This window comes from Nicotiana tabacum, chromosome 11 (assembly GCF_000715075.1).
Source record: "Nicotiana tabacum cultivar K326 chromosome 11, ASM71507v2, whole genome shotgun sequence".
In the NCBI taxonomy this organism is placed as follows: domain Eukaryota; kingdom Viridiplantae; phylum Streptophyta; class Magnoliopsida; order Solanales; family Solanaceae; genus Nicotiana; species Nicotiana tabacum.
Genome location: NC_134090.1, coordinates 19807101 through 19826280, shown reverse-complemented (window position 1 = coordinate 19826280; position 19180 = coordinate 19807101). Strand labels below are relative to the sequence as shown.

The 19180-nt window shown below is 39.6% G+C and overlaps 1 protein-coding gene across 1 annotated transcript; it reads right to left on the bottom strand.

Annotated features, from left to right (window-relative positions):
- Positions 1-9564: 9564 nt before the first annotated feature.
- On the bottom strand, positions 9565-10506 carry LOC107783553 (UDP-glucosyltransferase 29-like). Its single transcript, XM_075225896.1, has 2 exons — positions 10207-10506; positions 9565-10089 (listed from the first exon to the last, which is right to left on the bottom strand). The coding sequence occupies exons 1-2, from the start codon at positions 10504-10506 to the stop codon at positions 9565-9567; spliced, it is 825 nt and encodes a 274-aa protein (XP_075081997.1).
- Positions 10507-19180: the final 8674 nt, after the last annotated feature.

Here is a 19180-nt window from a genome sequence, read left to right as displayed (position 1 = left end):
TATGAAGAGTAGAAATTTCCATCCCCGTGTAGTCCAGCGCCAACAGGATACGGGCTTCTATAGGATTTTTGATATGGGGCGGCTGCAGCTCGACCAGTCTCTGATCACGGCCTTGATAGAGCTGTGACGACCAGAGACGCACACTTTCCACCTGCCCATTGGCGAGGCCACCATCATGCTGCAGGATGTTGAGGTTTTATATGGGATGTTGCTGATGGACTGCCCGTTGCACTGCCTCAGGGTATGAGATATATGATGCGTGTCCAGTATTTGGACTTGTTACAGCAGCTCATTGGTTTCAGGCTACAGGATGAGACTGTATGTTCAGGGGCCAGTCGCATGGGTTTGACAGCTATTAGACAACATTTAGAGATATTGCACCCCGACAACACCGGTGAGATAGATGATCTACATATTCATCAGTATACGAGGTTGGTGCTGCTCCTTCTGGGGGGGGGGGTTCTTGTTCCCGAACACTTGGGGAAATCTAGTGAGTTTGCGATTTCTACATCATCTTCAGCTGCTAGATGTTTTACCCCAGTACAACTGGGGTGCTGCTGTTCTCGCTTACATGTACCGGCATCTATGCCAGGCGAAAATGGACACCTAGAGCGACGTATGTGGTTTTCTGCCGCTTCTACAGGTGATAACATATTTGAATACTCTATTCATTACTTCCAATTCTATCTAGTCAAAATTTATTTTAAACTTTACGTCAACTTTGTATGTTAGGTTTGGGCCTGTGCGCGGTTCTTGGTATTGCAGCCACCTCTACTTCCATTACCTCTGGATGTACCACCTCCATTTCTCCCTCTATCTAGGAGGTTGGTTCTCCGGTGTGGAAATTACCGAGTTTATGATGCTCATAATAATCTCCCCCTTGTCAGGGATATGTTAGATATGCTGGAGGGCGCACAGGTAAATGTGTACCTAACCTTGGTATATATTCACTTGTGTTGCGCATACTCACTTTTATGTTCTTATTTAATAGTTCATCTGGATACCCTACAACGACAACTTGATAGGTGGCCTGCCCAATTATTGCTTGGTCGGCCGATTGATTTGGAGCACTTCCATCCCGCTGATATGCCTCGATATTGTAGAGCATCATGCCACAGAGCGGGTACTTCCCTAGTTTGGTCATCTGCAATATATACCGAGGGGGACTATATGGGAGGCTACACATTATCATTGGGCTGATCGTTCGAGGGTGGACAATGTCGTGCCCCCTTTTTCTCGCGAAATCGGGTTTATGACATTTGGAAGGACAACTCGGTCCTTTTGGGAATTGGGTTTTTGCATTTGAAGAGTCGCCACCTAATGATTAAGGTGCATTAGGACACCAATAGAGATTCAATTCTAAGTTTGTTTAGGTAACCAGAGATTGGGTAAGGGCTTAAAATTATCCCAAGGGAAAGGTGTTAGGCACTCCTCAGGATCCACTAGTGTGGTTCCCGACCTGACAATTATTGTGAATTTGGGGCGTAATTAACATATAAGCAGATAAGGCTCAAATAAGGGGGGATTTCAATGCACAATAGTTTGAAAGTAAACAAAGTTTGAAAGAACAATTAAAAGAGCTGATTTTAAATAATAAGTTACAATGCTTAAAAAAAGAAGAAGGGGAAAATAAAGAAAGGGGGTCCTAGGTTTACAAAAAAGTATGGATCACATCAATGCAATACCCGATAATCACTCCTCAAAAGAGGGGTTACACGTGGCATTAGCGCACCGATCATCATATCCATATCTACCCTTCCCACCCCGTTAAGGTATTACAGCATGGATTGGTCTCGATTACTATTTCATGCTATTACCCGTCCCATTCCTATCAGTCCCGGAGGCACTTAGGACTACTATTCCTAAAGGGAGGGATATTGGCTGACTTGGAGTTTCCAAGGATAAAAATCTAAGGCGACATACAAAAACAAATAATATGACATATAAAGGGGAAGCATGTAAACATGCAAAAGGCTCATGTATACCTCCTCAAAACAAAAGCACATAACTAGTATGACTTGCACATACTTTTTAGGTCTGATTTAAAGCACATAAAGATGAGGAAAGTTAATTGTTGAGGAAGATTTATTTATTACATAACTCAGATAAGAAGTCTGAATCAGGCCTGCATGCTGGTTGTAATAATTAACAAAGGCAGATTCAATTTTATAGTTATTACTCTAAATCTTGCCTAAGTGTTTAGACGGGGTCCTATAGGCATGATATCTACTTAATTCAGAAGGTGGTGAAACAGTGATAACTCAAAACGTACTGCTTGAAATCCTATAGGCATGCTTGCTAAACCTTGTTGAAACTAAGGGAACTATTAAACAGAGGTTTAGAATAGACGAATTTAAATTAGACTAGTTCCAAATTCTGCAGATGATGGTATCTACTATTACTGACTCTAATCCACATGGTCATGATATCTAACATTGAATGTGAATGGAACGATTCAAATTTATTTAAGAACCCCTATAGGAATAATTTCTTTGCGTTAGTGATTTCAGCATGCTACTGTGTTATAACCAATTGGGCCCTAAAAAACATGATATCTAAACGATGACAAATGTGCAGAATTTTAGACAATCCCTATAGGCAGGTTATCTAGATGGGATGTTGAACAAGTAAGTCCTACAGACATGATTTCTAAATGTAATATGAATATGCAAAATTAGAGCAGTCCTATAGGCACGTTTTCTAAATGTGATTTGAACAAGTAGAAAATGCAATCCTATAGGCATGTTTTCTACCCTTGAGCATGCATAATTTCCCAACCTTTTTTCACTATCCAGCCCCAAATGTTCATTACAAATTATTACAAACCAGGAATAATAAATTACATCAGAACAAGTACAAAGAAAAGTTACAACCAGAGGAAGCATGATTCTTGACTTCCTCTCTCAGTTATGAGATAAACCAACTCAAAATACCATTGATCCAAAGACTTTCTCAGCCTTGAGTGTGTCAGAGTTCCCTAAGGGCCTCAATAGGACCCCGGGCAGTACTCACACCCAAGTTTCATAACTAGAATAAGGACAAGTGGAGTGTGGAAATGCCAGTCCTCATGTGTCCAAGTTCAGAGGGAGCTTATGGGTCCCAATGAAGGCTCACATGAGGGGGGAAGAACTTAAGTCTAAGAAGAGAGTGAAAAGTGCATAAACTGAGTTCTAAGAACCGAGGGAATAAAGGAGAGGGAAAGGGTGAGGGGAGTCATCCATTAACACTTCAAAGAATTGATAACTTCATACAAAGGGGCAGGAGATTGGGAATCCATTGTAAAGGGGCCTATATACTTAGGCATGGGTTAATTTTGGGCATGAACAACAATATGGAGTGTTGTCATGCTTGTAAATCAAGCAGAACACACAACATATAAGGGTAACATGGAGGTTATGATCCTAGGAGGATCAAGTTTGGGTCATGCTCAGCAATATTCAATGCTGTCATGCCCCAAACCAACCACAAGTATTAATCACATTAGGGGTAGGGATTTGGAATTCATAATACATTGATTCAGAACAGGAGAGAGGAAATTACAGCATGCTAAGTAATAGTACTGAATTAAATACAAGCAGTAGGCAGACAAGAATGCAAAATCAGTATATAAGCATGTTGTTGTTGGTGCTGAAAAACTTAATTAGAACATACCAGTCAAAGAAGAAAAGTGCAGTAAAGAAAAGTAGCAGGACTTCGAAATATAGCCTTGGCTTTCAGCCGGCTAAACATGCAGTAGCACAAGTAGTAGTAAAGCAAGAGAGAGTGTTTGAGTGTAAGTGTGAGTTTATAACTAAAAGGGTTCGTGTTTTTGAAAGAGAAGAAGTAACGGATATTTATAGTTTTTTTGAAAACGAGTAAGAAAGAGGTAATAAGCTACAAACATGGAATCAATCATGATTCAGAATCAATTATACAAGTGATTGTCCTTAATTAAGGGGTCACTTGCTTAACATGCAGTGACATGTTCGAAATAAGGAAAGCAATCAATTAAAAAGCAGGCTAAAAGTTGCCATAAAAGAAGTACTAAAATAACAAGTAAGCGATTCGAGTCTAGGTACAGAGATACTCTAATTTTGGAAAAGATTTAGTAAGGCAAAATAGGAAAGAAATCAATTAACCTTAATAGGCGAGTGAAATCAGAATCTCACAAAGGAAAAGTTTAAACTTAGTCACGAGTTTGAAAATTAGTCAAAGAAGGAGACTCAGCATATAAATAGGGTGCATAAACATTATACATGCGAGGCTAGTCCTGTTGGCAAGAAGAAATAACACACAACAGTAACATAAAGATTCAGTAGATAGCAACATTCGAAGCATGACAGTCTAGTAGGTCAAGTAGTGAATAAAACATAGAATATCAAAAGCATGTGAAGGTCTCACAGTAGCAGGTGAGGAAAACCCCTTAGGGTTTTGAGCACATTTGAGTGTTAGAGAAGATAGAAACCCAACAATCAGAAGAATCACACAAAAGGGAGCAAAAGATTTTGAAATAAAGAACTTCAAATTGATTCATGCACTTAAACGAACAGTCTCAGACCCAAAACCCTGGGATTTTCAACAATATGAGAGTTTTAAAAGAGAATAAGCAAACAAATCGGACAAAACTCACACAAACAAACATTCGTTTAGTAAACAGTTAAAAGAAATTAGCGGTTTTAATATGCAAACTCAGGTAGAAGAACGATATAAGCAAACATAGCCAAACATGTCAAAGAATCAGAGAAATATTTTGAAATAACTTAACAAAAACCCTAATCGGAAAGATAAGAGGTTTTGAAAGCAGAGTTTTAAAAGAAAATTTGAGAAAAACACTTAGAAGTTCAGAGCAAACATAGATCTGAAACAGATCTAAAAAGAAATTGAAGGAACCTTAAAGGCTAAGGTTTCAAAATAACCCCAAGTGGTGAGAAAGGCTTTGAAAACCAATGATCTAAGCAGGAGAGTCAAGAGTCTGACTCGAATAGCCATGGCTGGCCGGAGAAAAAGTCGGAGACGACCGAAGAACAGTCATGAACTGCAATCGAACAAGCCTGGACCAGGCTCTTTCACGATCTAGCCTCGAGATCATAATAATCGAGCACGTAGAAGTCATGAGAGGTGGATATAGATCTCCGATGACTTTGGGAACCATAGATTTGGGGAGGTATTAGGGTTGTAGTTTATGGCGGCGGCTAGGGTTTGAGAGAATTTAAGAGAGAGTTGAGAGAGAAGGGGATTCAGAGGTAGTGGAATTTGGAAATGAGGCTAGGGTTAGCGGTCGTTTGAATTAAAAAGGCAAGGATGGTTGTTGGCCGTTGATCTGAATGATCAACGACCTGGATCAAAATGGGCGAATGGGCGGGTTATGAAGATGGGTTAGAGTCGGATTAAATCAGAATTGGGTCGGGGGTTCAAGTGGTTTCAATTGAGTTCAATTGGGGTCAGAATTGGGCTATAATCGAAATGAAATTGGGCTAACATTTAAATAGCCAATTTTCTCTATTTAATTTATAAATAATAATAAATTAATTTCTGAAAATAAATTAAAGGTACCAAAATAATTTGTAGCACATAATTAACTATTTTAAAATACCAGCCTTAAATTTTATGAATATAAACGTAATCAATCTTAAAAGAGGCTAATGTTGTAATTATATACAATTTAACTTTAAAAATACTAAATGACTTTGTAAAAATATGTAAAAATTAAATTACCTATATTTTAGTATAAATATGAGAATCCAATAAATAAATCACCAAAATGATAATTTTGGGAATAATTATTGGGGTTTTATGGATAAAATAGGGTAATAAATAAATTTAAATTTTTTTAAAAATTAAGAAAAAATAATAAAACATTTGGACATTCTTATATATGCATAAATATGCTATTTTAAAAGTATTTTGTATAATAAAATATATAGAAAAAATTGGGTATCAACAGACGACGCATTTGTAGAATGGCTAGAGGCGCATGTCCATGCTTGGGACCAGCGAGCTGACCTGATTCCGCCCCCACCTTCACAGATCCAGACAATGACTGTTCAGCTCTATACGTCCTGGTACCACCGCGTTACCCGAGTTTTTATTGGGAACCCCATTCATCAAGCTGGCGGTCGGTACAGACCATATGCCGAGAGGCATGGGGCACTGATATGTTATTTGATATTCTTACTTATAACTGTGATATAGCGTTCTGTAATTAATATTTTAAATATTTTGTAGGCTATTGTTCATCATTTATTCTACCAGTTGGGACTGCAGATGCAGCAACATGCCGGCGATCCTAAATTACCGGATCGCTTCCATGCGCCTCCCGAATTTGCACTGCTGGTGCTCAGTTGCAGCCATCCACATTAAATCATGCAAGGCCTTTTCGGGATATTTCTTCTAGAAATTGGCCTTTAGGTCATACAGTAACAGTGGTATGCATAGGGTTCCTGCCATTCAGACAAATGCCGTACAAAACTTAAAATACCACCATGCCGATTAGATATTAGACAAATACCTGAACGCTGTTTGACAACGTGCTGCTTCAAGTGGTTCAAAAATCGTGTCCACGTCTCTTCGCTTTCATTGGCACAAATGGAACAGGCTAGTGGAAATATTTGTCCATTGGCATCTACTGCAACGTCGATCAACGGCTTAATATCATACTTTTCATAGACATGAGTACCGTCTATGGAAATTGCTGGACGGCAATGCACAAAACCATCAATGGCTGGTTTAAATGCCCAGAACACGTATGTGAATATATTTTCTGGTATTCCCGGACTCCACTCATGCCTCCATTCAACAACAGTCCCGGGGTTAAAGTGTTTCAGTGCGGCTATGTACCTGGGTAGAGATGAAAATGACTTATCCCAGTCACTGTAAATAATTTCAAAAGCACGTTTGCGCCCGAGATATGCCTTTCTTTTGGTTGTAGTACACCCATACTCCTGGTGGACGGCTATAATAAACTCTTTGATCTTGAACTTAATGGACACTTCCAAGTATGGAATCAAGACAAGAGAAATCAAGTCTACATCCAAGTTGAAGTGATTCTCATTGAATGTGTCCATTTCACATCTGTGGGTGCTAATATATTTACCCACTTTCCACACCCCTGTTTCCTTCTTGATCGCACGCAACATCCAGTTACAACTCATAAAGTGTCTACGACATTTGACCTTGTATACCTCCAGAGTTGACTCCCATACCATCATCTTATGGCACTCTCTTATGATGTACATTTTTACAACCCTAGTTAAACGAGCTTTATCGGAAAAATACATGCCCTTTGTCAGCACCGTTGGTCTAGACTCATCCCACATTGCTAACCGAAATTCGTCAGCATCCCTTGTGAGGGCATCCACATCCGACATACTTGGCTATCAAGGTAGGGAATATTCTGCTCATGAAACGGCACGTGGGACTCGTACACTCATGGTCTAACGGGAGGTGGAGGAGCATGCTCCCTCGTCAGCTCTGGTTCGACATTCACTTCCTCCTCCTCATCACCCTTGTCACGGAAGTGTGTGTCATCTCCAGACTCATCGGCATTGTTGTCATAATCACTTTTATCTTCCTGACTCTGCGCATCTGCTAAATCACAAGTAAATACATCGTCTACAGGCAACTGAATGAGGTCAGGACCATCAAGTTGTTCATTTTCACTGCACAAAAAGAACAAAATAATAATCTACTCAAATTGATAAATATTTTTCATATAGCTATATCACTTCACTTACAAGTCGTACTGTCTTGACATTCCCTGATGGACATTTTTCTGTTGGTGATGACTCCCAGATGGACCACCGTGATCCAACACGCAAAAACTATGCATATTCCAACTGGGTGTGGGGTCATAACTTGTAAAATTCATATCCAGACGGTCCCCCTTGTGAAAAATATGAGTGTTAATACAAATTTAATTCAACAAAAAATAAACATTGTAAGAGAAAGAAAAATTGAAGCTTACCAATCGTCTTGTGGATTATGTAAGGTAGGAGAGAAGTTATTTCCTCGCTCCTTATTCGCCCGCGGAGATAAGTTAAGATCCGGCCAAACTCTTTCCGCCGGAACCTGTTGGGCTAAAATTGCTCCAGAATAACCACCCAATGACTGGGGGTTATCCCTGCTTTGCTCAATCTCATTATTGCGAACGTCTTCAGCTTTGACGTACATTTCCAATAATTGTATCACATTAAATTCCCTGTATTCATCCGTAATCCACAAAAAATCTCTAAGAGTTTCATCTTCTTCGATGTTAAACTCAGAATAACAAGCAAACCCCGGCAGAGTCACAGAATATGGATATCTACCGGTTATTTTAAGGTTCACCGAACATTTCCTCACACTCATTTTTTTTACGTAACAACGATACCAATTTATCGTACTCCACTGTAAGCGGAAATTTATTATGACACTGTGGAGATAAACTATACCTCATAGAGTTATTCTCCACTACAACCTTACACCCCTCCCCCTCCCCCCAGTATAATGAAACCACTTATTTTTGGCTTTTCAAACATTATAAAAAATGCTTGATAACAAGAAGTAAAGTTTGAACGGAAGTTAGAATATTTTCTGAATGGATTTTCATAAAATCCTAACTCCTTTAAATAAGGTAATGCCTTGCTAGAGGGGCTGAATTTTTTGATGTATAACATGGTATTACACCACGTTGCCCATTTGAATTATTGTTATGTCAGTTAACTGCAGGAGACTTAGTGGTGGGCCCACAAATAGGTATAGCTCGGTATTACACCGCGCTATATATATTTGAATTACAGTTATGTCAGTTACCCGCATGAGACTAATTGGTGGGTCCACAAACAGGTATAGCACGGTATTACACCACGCTATATATAACGCGGTATATCCATCGCTGCATTTTCTGCGAAATTCAGGTATGAATTCTACCCTTCTTTAATATTTCATTGCGTTGGATTTTGATTCTACAGGGAATAATGCAATTAGTTCCTACAGTCGATCTGATGCTTCAATTGTTGAAGCTGAAGTGCTTTATTCTCCAATTTGGTTGGTGGTTATTTCTCAACTACTAATGCAATTTTTATGCCAACAATGTCTTTGTTGTATTGCTTCACTGATTGTTTTTGCTATGTACGCCTCTGCAAAATGCTTGAAAATGAGTTTTCTTGTTGGCTTAGTGCTGAATTGTTATCTTAACTAGATCCACTGGCATGGTACTTACCCGTTGTTTGACATCATGTTTTAATGCACGAAATTGTGCTTATTTCTCTGTGGATCGTGTGATGTTAAAACTCTGTTCTGATCTATGATAATGCTGGCTTGGAATAGGTCTTAAAACACATCGACGTTAATTGAGACAACAAAATGGCAGTTGTACTTGCAAAAAATTGGATATAGAGTGAATGTCATGCCTGTGTAGTTAATTGTTTTTTCTTGGTTTCCTAATGTCAAGCAATCCTCTTGGAAACTTCATTATATGTTTTTCTGGGATACAATTTACATTGTGGTGAAACTTTTGTTCATCTTTAAGGTAATTATCTTTAAGAGTGACTGATAGTTTAAACTTTGTTTTAATAGATAGTATATAACTTGAAATCTTATTGCTAATCATTTGTTACCACAAAGTGCTACCAGCTCTTCCACCACATCATCTAGCTCTTCATCCCCTTTTACATTCATCTTCTCACTCAATTCTCTAGCTTTCTTCCTCACAGCCTCCCCACTTTCCTCCATTACCACTTCCCTTATCGCCTTTGCAATCTCCTCACTTTGTAGTTTCCCGTTTTCATCCCTCACTGCTTCAACTCCCATCCCGATATATACCACAAGCCTAGCATTCATTGGTTGGTCAATGTGCATTGGCATTGCAATTATAGGCTCACCAAATTTCACATTCTCCATAAAAGAACTCCATCCACAATAACTCACGAATCCACCAATACTTGCATGTTGAAGAATTGTTGCTTGTGGAGCCCATCCTTCCAAAACCTTTCCTCTTTCTCCTACCCGTTCAAGAAACCCTTCTGGTAATGCATCTTCGATGGTACTATTTTTTCCACCTTGTGGAAACCTAATGACCCAAATGAAGTTCACTTTGCTAAGCTCTAAGGCTTGAGCTACTGCATGTATTTCCTACTTGGATAAAAACTACTCACTCCCAAATGAAACCAACACAGTTGAACTTTTTTCTTTCTTGTCAAGCCATTGCATGATCTCCTCATGTTCATCTTGGTCAATGGATTCTTAAACTAGTGTGCCAAACAGGACAATTTTCTTGGAGACCAAATTTGAAAGATAATCCATGTATTTCGCTTCAAAATCTCTGCAAGTTTTCACCAGAACAATATCACGTGATCGCCTAAGTGCCTCGCAGAATGGGAACTCCTTGTCTGGTGATTCATTAATAGCTTTCTTCAATGAAAGCATCTCGTATTCGCGCAGGTATATTTCAGGGAAGGGGAACTTATCTTCTTTGTCTTCAGACATGTGGAAGCCCAAAGCAATAACAGCTGCACTAAAAGTGAGCAACTGCACAGCAGGAATATTCATAGATAAAGCCAACTGAGCAATCCATGGTTGATTGTAGTCATATATAACCAAGTCAGGATTTAGAGTTTGTTATATTTTGGAAAAATATGGACCGGACATTTCAAAAGCTGTTTTGAGGGTGTTCATAAGATGAGGTGGGAGGCCATTGGTAGTGTGGTAATTGTCACACCTCCTTTTTACCGCGCCCGCGGGGCACGTGGGAGGGTAATTTGATTTGGGCCTGGATTTTAATCCAGGTCCAATTTTTATTTTACAACTTATATATTCTTTTTTTTATTCTATTTTATTATTTATCATTAAAAAATCCTAACAAAAATTATAAAACAATTTTTAACCTTACACAAAAATATTAATCACTTCATAACAACTATTCAACATACAGATAAAACATTAATCACACAGTGGAATATAAAAAAAAATAGAACGAAATGCATATTTTGGTGATTTTATTTAAATTATCTTTCAAATACATAATTAAATCCTATATGCATGCAACATGTATTTTATTTTAATTTTCATTTTATTATGACAAAGTAAACATTTACGGACATAACACAAATATTTAACACCACGCAAATTCAAGAATTACACAGTAAAAGAAATTTATTTTATTTTTTGATTTATTTTGGAGTAGTTTTCGTAAGACAAAAAATCACGTGCTCACAGCTGCCCCTCTTTGTGCGGAAACTCGAAGAGTTTTCGTGCAAAGATAAAGTGAGCGGATACGAGCGATTTTTGCCCGTTCGAATACTCCGTGGGAAGCATTTTTTGAATGATTTGACCGAACCTCTGCTTCAAAGGTTTCCTACATATCCTTGGCTATAAAGGAATCAGGTCAATGTAGTTCGAGAAGTTTTGGGTAGCTGGGACTACCTTGGGACTGTGATGTTACTGCTGCTTCGTGCTGTTTTTACTACTTGCTGACCTCCTTATTACACCTTACTTCAAAGGAAATACAAAAAAGCTAAACTAGACTATGGTACATGAATTATAAAAATCTTATCTAGATCATGCCCTTGCGTTTCTTGTTGTCTTGATATCTTGGTGACTCTTGGGCATTTGGCTTATTCCGTATTCCTTTTCATTGTGTCCCGTATTTTCTTTTGGGACTCTTGTTGTTTCTTGCTGGGGATTTTGTTGGACTTCTCTGCTTTATTGATTCTAAATGTGCTCCTTTATCATATGAGCGGGCTTTTGATTTCAAAACTTCAATTGTATTCCCTCGTTCTCCAGGTGGGTGCCTTGACTGCTTCTTTTCTTTCTTCATCCTCATTCTCCAGGTGGACGCCTGACTTCTTTTTAACTTCTTCATCCTCATTCTCCAGGTGGACGCCTGACTTCTTTAATTCTTCATCCTCATTCTCCAGGTGGACGCCTGACTTCTTCTTTTCTAATCCTCATTCTCCAGGTGGACGCCTGACTTCTTTAATTCTTCATCCTCATTCTCCAGGTGGACGCCTGACTTCTTTAATTCTTATCCTAATTCTCCAGGTGGACGCCTGACTTCTTTAATTCTTATCCTCATTCTCCAGGTGGACGTCTGACTTCTTTAATTCTTCATCCTCATTCTCCAGGTGGACGCCTGACTTCTTCTTTTCTCATCCTCATTCTCCAGGTGGATGCCTGACTTCTTTAATTCTCATCCTCATTCTCCAGGTGGACGCATGATTTCTTCACTTCTTTATCCTCATTCTCCAGGTGGACGCCTGACTTCTTTAATTCTTTATCCTCATTCTCCAGGTGGACGCCTGACTTCTTTAATTCTTATCCTCATTCTCCAGGTGGACGCCTGACTTCTTCTTTTCTTCATCCTCATTCTCCAGGTGGTCGCCTGACTTCTTCTTTTCTCATCCTCATTCTCCAGGTGGACGCCTGACTTCTTTAATTCTCGTCCTCATTCTCCAGGTGGACGCCTGATTTCTTTAATTCTTCATCCTCATTCTCCAGGTGGACGCCTGACTTCTTCTTTTCTCATCCTCATTCTCCAGGTGGACGCCTGACTTCTTCTTTTCTCATCCTCATTTCCAGGTGGACGCCTAACTTCTTCAATTTTCATCCTCATTCTCCAGGTGGACGCCTGACTTCTTTAATTCTCATCCTCATTCTCCAGGTGGACGCCTGATTTCTTCAATTCTTATCCTCATTCTCCAGGTGGACGCCTGACTTCTTCTTTTCTCATCCTCATTTTCCAGGTGGACGCCTGACTTCTTTAATTCTCATCCTCATTCTCTAGGTGGACGCCTGATTTCTTCAATTCTTATCCTCATTCTCCAGGTGGACGCCTGACTTCTTCTTTTCTCATCCTCATTCTCCAGGTGGATGCCTGATTTCTTCAATTCTTATCCTCATTATCCAGGTGGACGTCTGACTTCTTCTTTTCTTCATCCTCATTCTCCAGGTGGACGCCTGACTTTTTTAATTCTTATCCTCATTCTCCAGGTGGATGCCTGACTTCTTCTTTTCTTCATCCTCATTCTCCAGGTGGACGCCTGACTTCTTCTTTTCTTATCCTCATTCTCCAGGTGGACGCCTGACTTCTTTTATTCTCGTCCTCATTCTCCAGGTGGACGCCTAATTTCTTTAATTCTTCATCCTCATTCTTCAGGTGGACGCCTGACTTCTTCTTTTCTCATCCTCATTCTCCAGGTGGACGCCTGACTTCTTCAATTCTTCATCCTCATTCTCCAGGTGGATGCCTGACTTCTTTAATTCTCATCCTCATTCTCCAGGTGGATGCCTGATTTCTTCAATTCTTATCCTCATTCTCCAGGTGGACGCCTAACTTCTTCTTTTCTCATCCTCATTCTCCAGGTGGACGCCTGACTTATTTAATTCTCATCCTCATTCTCCAGGTGGACGCCTGATTTCTTCAATTCTTATCCTCATTCTCCAGGTGGACGCCTGACTTCTTCTTTTCTCATCCTCATTCTCCAGGTGGACGCCTGATTTCTTCAATTCTTATCCTTATTCTCCAGGTGGACGCCTGACTTCTTCTTTTCTTCATCCTCATTCTCCAGGTGGACGCCTGACACAAATGTTGTTTTTGCCCCTGTTTTAAATAAAAAAAAAACTTCGTTAGTTAAAAGCAGGGTGGTTAACTGGGGTATTCCTGCCGATGGTGGGGCTTCTTCTTCGTCTTGTTTTATTGCCTTAGAATGGTTGAAAAAGACTATTTTGTCTTTGTGATTGATCCTTGACTATAGGATTTCCCTCTGTATGTTTTCCTTCAAATCCTTTTAACTTGTAATCATATGTCCCTTCTGACTTTGCTGATCCACTTTTGATTTCACTTTTCTTACACCAATATCTTTTTATCTCCTACCTTTCATGGCCGTATTTTTGCATCAGGTAACCTTGAATCTTGGTAGTAGACCTTGACATTCCTTCTTATTTGTTTGGAATAAAACTTATCTCAAAGCTTTAGAAAAGTAAGATTATTAGTGACGAAACGCGCTGATTTCGACAATTTATAGAATGAAAAGAAAAATACAAATTTGGATGACTATCGAAGAAGGAATAAAACTTATCTGATTGGAGTTACTGACGCCAATGATCAGGGTATGCATTTCGGATTAATCAACCCAGTCTTTTAATCAATCTCCTCTTAATTGTCTCATTTTTGTTTTCCCCAAAATTTCCGCAATCCATCTTCATTTTTTATTTCACAGACCTGTTGGACTTGCAATATCTCAAAGAGTTTTCACCGACAAACCTTCCTCATTTGTTCATTTCTCACTTACTTTTCACCTTATGGTGCCTATGAAGGTTTTCACCAATAAGACTCTCTCATTTTTACTTTTCTCTCAACTTCCGTCGCCTTATGGTGCCCGTGTGGGTTTTCACCTATAAGACTCTCTCATTTTTACTTTTTTTTCTTGTTTGTACCAGAGTGTTATGAACCATCTTCATTTGCTTGCCTCAACATTTTTCTAAGATTGATCGAAAGGTCTTTTTGGTATGGGGTTAGAAATGGAAAAGGTATTAAAAGCTAAATAGCTTTGGTATGAGTTTAAAATTACAACTCTTGGAATCTTTTCTTATTGCCAATACAATTCCTGCCCCAGTTTCTTGATTGGGGTCTCTTAATGTTTCTTTTCGTGCACATTGTGTATGTTGTGTACCCTATGACCGAGCCGTGAGGCGCCTACGTATCCTTCTTTGAGGAATCAGGTCAAACGTAGTTCACTAGATAATAGTGATGATTTTTTTTTATTATTATTATTATTATTTTTTTGTTTTTTTTATTGATTCCAAGAGAGGGTAAGAAAGAAACAAATATGGCTCGAAGGGGAAACAAATGGTATAGTGTTTGGATAGCAGAATAAATTGCCTTTGTCATTCCAATCTTCGAAATAATACTAAATACAAACATTCAAAAAGTTATGCATAATATCTCTTTACCGCGTCAGAATTGATTGCCATGTCTATGCATTTGCCTTCAATGTCTGTTAAGCATAGTGCACCATTTGATAATACTCTGGTCACAATGAATGGTCCTTGCCAATTCGGGGCAAATTTGCCTTTTGCCTCAACCTGATGTGGAAGAATACGTTTCAGCACATGCTGACCCACTTCAAACTTCCGTGGACGCACCTTTTTGTTGTATGCTCTTTCTATTCTTCTTTGATATAATTGACCATGACATACTGCGGCCAATCGTTTTTCATCAATCAAGTTTAACTGTTCCAGACGGGTTTTGACCCATTCATCATCATCAATCTTTGCTTCAGCGATGATCCGAAGGGAAGGAATCTCAACTTCTGCAGGAATTACTGCTTCAGTGCCATATACCAACAAATAAGGAGTTGCTCCTACTGAAGTGCGAACAGTAGTGCGGTATCCCAATAATGCAAATGGTAATTTTTCATGCCATTGTTTTGAACCTTCTACCATTTTCCGAAGTATCTTCTTTATGTTTTTGTTGGCTGCCTCCACTGCTCCATTCGCCTTGGGCCGATATGGGGTAGAGTTGCGATGTGTAATCTTAAACTGTTGACATACTTCCTTCATTAAGTTGCTGTTAAGATTAGCACCGTTATCTGTGATGATCACCTTTGGGATTCCGAATAGACATATGATATTTGAGGGGACAAAATCGACCACAACTTTCTTGGTCACTGATTTGAATGTCTTGGCCTCAACCCATTTGGTAAAATAATCAATAGCTACCAGAATGAACCTGTGCCCATTGGATGCTGCTGGCTCAATCGATCCAATCACATCCATTCCCCAGGCAACGAAAGGCCATGGTGCCGACATTGTGTGCAACTCGGATGGTGGAGAATGATTCAAATCTCCGTGTATCTGGCATTGATGACACTTGCGCACAAAACTGATACAATCTCGCTCCATGGTAAGCCAATAGTAACCAGCTTGGAGGATTTTCTTTGCCAACACATATCCACTCATGTGGGGTCCGCAAACTCCTGAATGTACTTCAGACATGACAGCTGTAGCTTGTCTGGCATCTATGCATCTTAATAATCCAAGATCTGGTGTTCTTTTATACAAAACTCCTCCGCTTAAGAAGAATCTATTTGCCAATCGTCTAATGGTCCTCTTTTGATCTCCTGTGGCTTGTGCGGGATATATCCCCATCCTGATATACTCCTTGATGTCGTGGAACCATGGTTCACCATCAAATTCTTCTTCGACCATATTGCAATAAGCGTGCTGATCGTGGACTTGAATATGTATCGGATCTACATAAACTTTATCCGGATGATGCAACATTGATGCCAAGGTAGCCAATGCATCGGCGACCTCATTATGGATTCTTGGAATATGTTGGAACACCACTGATTGAAACCGCTGACAAAGATCATGTAGACATTGTCGGTATGGTATGAGCTTCAAGTCTCGAGTTTCCCATTCTCCTTGAATTTGATGTACCAAAAGATCCGAATCTCCCATGACTAAGATTTCTTGGATACCCATATCTGTGGCTAGCCTTAACCCCAAAATGCAAGCTTCATATTCAGCCATATTATTGGTGCAATAAAATCGCAATTGAGCCGTAACAGGATAGTGATGCCCTGTTTCAGAAATGATTACGGCTCCTATCCCGACTCCTTTCATGTTAGCGGCTCCATCAAAGAAAAGTTTCCAGCCAGGTTTTTCAATTCGCTCCACCTCGTCGATATGCATTGTTTCTTCATCAGGAAAATAGGTTTTCAACGGCTCGTATTCCTCATCGACCGGGTTTTCGGCTAAATGATCAGCAAGTGCTTGGGCTTTCATTGCAGTCCGAGTCACATAGATGATGTCAAATTCTGTGAGCAATATCTGCCACTTTGCAAGTCTTCCCGTTGGCATAGGCTTTTGAAAAATATATTTCAATGGATCCAGACGGGAAATGAGGTAAGTAGTATAGGACGACAAATAGTGTTTCAACTTTTGAGCTACCCAAGTCAAGGCGCAACATGTCTTTTCCAGATGAGTATACTTAACCTCATAGGCTGTGAATTTCTTGCTAAGGTAATAGATGGCCTGTTCTTTTCTGCCAGTGAGGTCATGTTGCCCCAATACACAACCAAATGAATTTTCCAAGACTGTCAAGTAAAGAATCAAAGGTCTTCCTGGCTCTGGCGGGACCAACACGGGTGGGTTTGATAAGTACCCTTTTATCTTATCGAACGCTTCTTGACACTCATCGGTCCATTTGACCGCAACATCCTTTTTCAACAATTTGAAAATTGGTTCACAGGTTGTTGTGAGCTGAGCAATAAACCTGCTGATGTAATTTAACCTTCCCAACAAACTCATTACTTCAGTTTTGTTCTTTGGAGGTGGCAATTCTTGGATGGCTTTGATTTTTGATGGGTCTAGCTCGATGCCTCGTCGACTGACTATGAATCCTAGCAACTTTCCAGATGGAACTCCAAATGCGCATTTGGCAGGGTTAAGCTTGAGGTTGTACTTGCGAAGTCTTAAGAAGAACTTCCTCAAATCCCCAACGTGGTCGGCCTAATGCTTTGATTTTATGATCACATCGTCCACATATACCTCAATCTCCTTGTGTATCATATCATGAAACACTGTGGTCATTGCTCTCATATAGGTTGCTCCGGCGTTCTTTAAACCGAATGGCATTACCCGGTAGCAATAAGTTCCCCATGGTGTGATGAATGCCGTCTTTTCTGTGTCTTCTTCATCCATTAGAATTTGATGATACCCGGCATAACAATCCACGAAATATCCTATATCATGCTTGGCACAATTGTCGATCAAAATATGGATATTGGGTAATGGGAAATTATCCTTTGGACTTGCTTTGTTGAGATTGCGGTAGTCGACGCATACTCTAATTTTGCCGTCTTTCTTTGGTACAGGAACGATATTAGCCAACCAAACAGGATATCGAGTGACTCGAATGACCTTTGCTTCCAATTTTTTGGTGATTTCTTCCTTAATTCTCACACTCATGTCAGGCTTGAATTTTCTCAGCCTTTGCTTGACAGGAGGCACCGTTGGATTGGTGGGCAATTTGTGAACCACTAAATCAGTGCTCAGGCCCGACATGTCATCATATGACCATGCAAAAACATCTTTGAATTCTATGAGTGCTTTAATTAACTCCTCTCGGATCTTTGGTTCCAGATGGACACTTATTTTAGTTTCTCGGATATTACTCGTGTCCCCTATATTGATGTCCTCGGTATCACTCAAGTTGGGTTTGATTTTTTCCTCAAAGTGAATTAACTCTTTACTAATCTCTTCAAAAACCTCATCTTCATCATATTCTGATTCATAATCACAATATATTTCTTGAATTAATATTTCAGAACCAGATTGATTTTTAAGACTGGGCTGAGGATTCCTCATGCATGCCATATCACTAGAGCCAGTGTAAAAAGAACTGTACAGGAAAAAGAAAAGAAAACTATCAGGAATGATAATAAAAAGGAAACTGCTTTTTATTGGATGATGAAAGATAACAAGGTTTTGCACACTTCAAACAAACTGTAAGATAAGCTTTGGGATTACAACCCTGAAGTAACCCAAACAAACTTGAAAGAAAATCAAAATAAACTACCAAGACTCCTTTCGAATGGGGAGAGGAGTGGCTTTCCAATTATTAAGCTTTGTTTCTGGCCCAACGAATTGAACTTCCGCGTTGCTACACCCTTCTCCGCTTTCCAACATATTCACATCATCAAACAACTTCTCGAATCTTTCAATCAACTTCTCCTCAGGATTGACCCGGGATTTAGGAATTGTTGTTATCGGGCGATTTCTAGCACCGGTCTTGACAAAAGATTTTGACAGATGTGGGACTGGTTTTGGAAGATCCCATGCCTTATGTTTCAACTTTCTGGCCTTTATCACGTCATTTACGGTGGGTATGAACCCCAAACCGAATGTTCCCCAGTTCTCGGGGAGAGATACTGGTTGTATAATTCCTTGCAAAGATAAGCCCAGGCCTTTGCCGGGTATAAAACCATTCTTTAACATTTCATAAGCTATCATGACTGATGCAGAGGATATCTTTGGATTCGGAAGGTATTTCCCCTCTGGAATTTTCTCTACCGACACTGTGTCGGATACTTGGTATACCCATGGTCCCTGGTCATTTTCTGTTCCCTCGACCGGTACAATGGTACTGCTGCGAGCATTTAAACTTTCTTCCCCATGCACAACTATTTCTTGATGATCCCATTCAAACTTGACAGCC

What these genes read in the sequence shown, in the direction of transcription:
- LOC107783553 (XM_075225896.1), bottom strand. Translation starts at nt 10,506, where the DNA reads ATGAATATTCCTGCTGTGCAGTTGCTCACTTTTAGTGCAGCTGTTATT. An exon ending in TTGTCCTGTTTGGCACACTA is followed by an intron (nt 10,090 to 10,206) that starts GTTTAAGAATCC and finishes TTATCCAAGTAG; the next exon opens with GAAATACATGCAGTAGCTCA.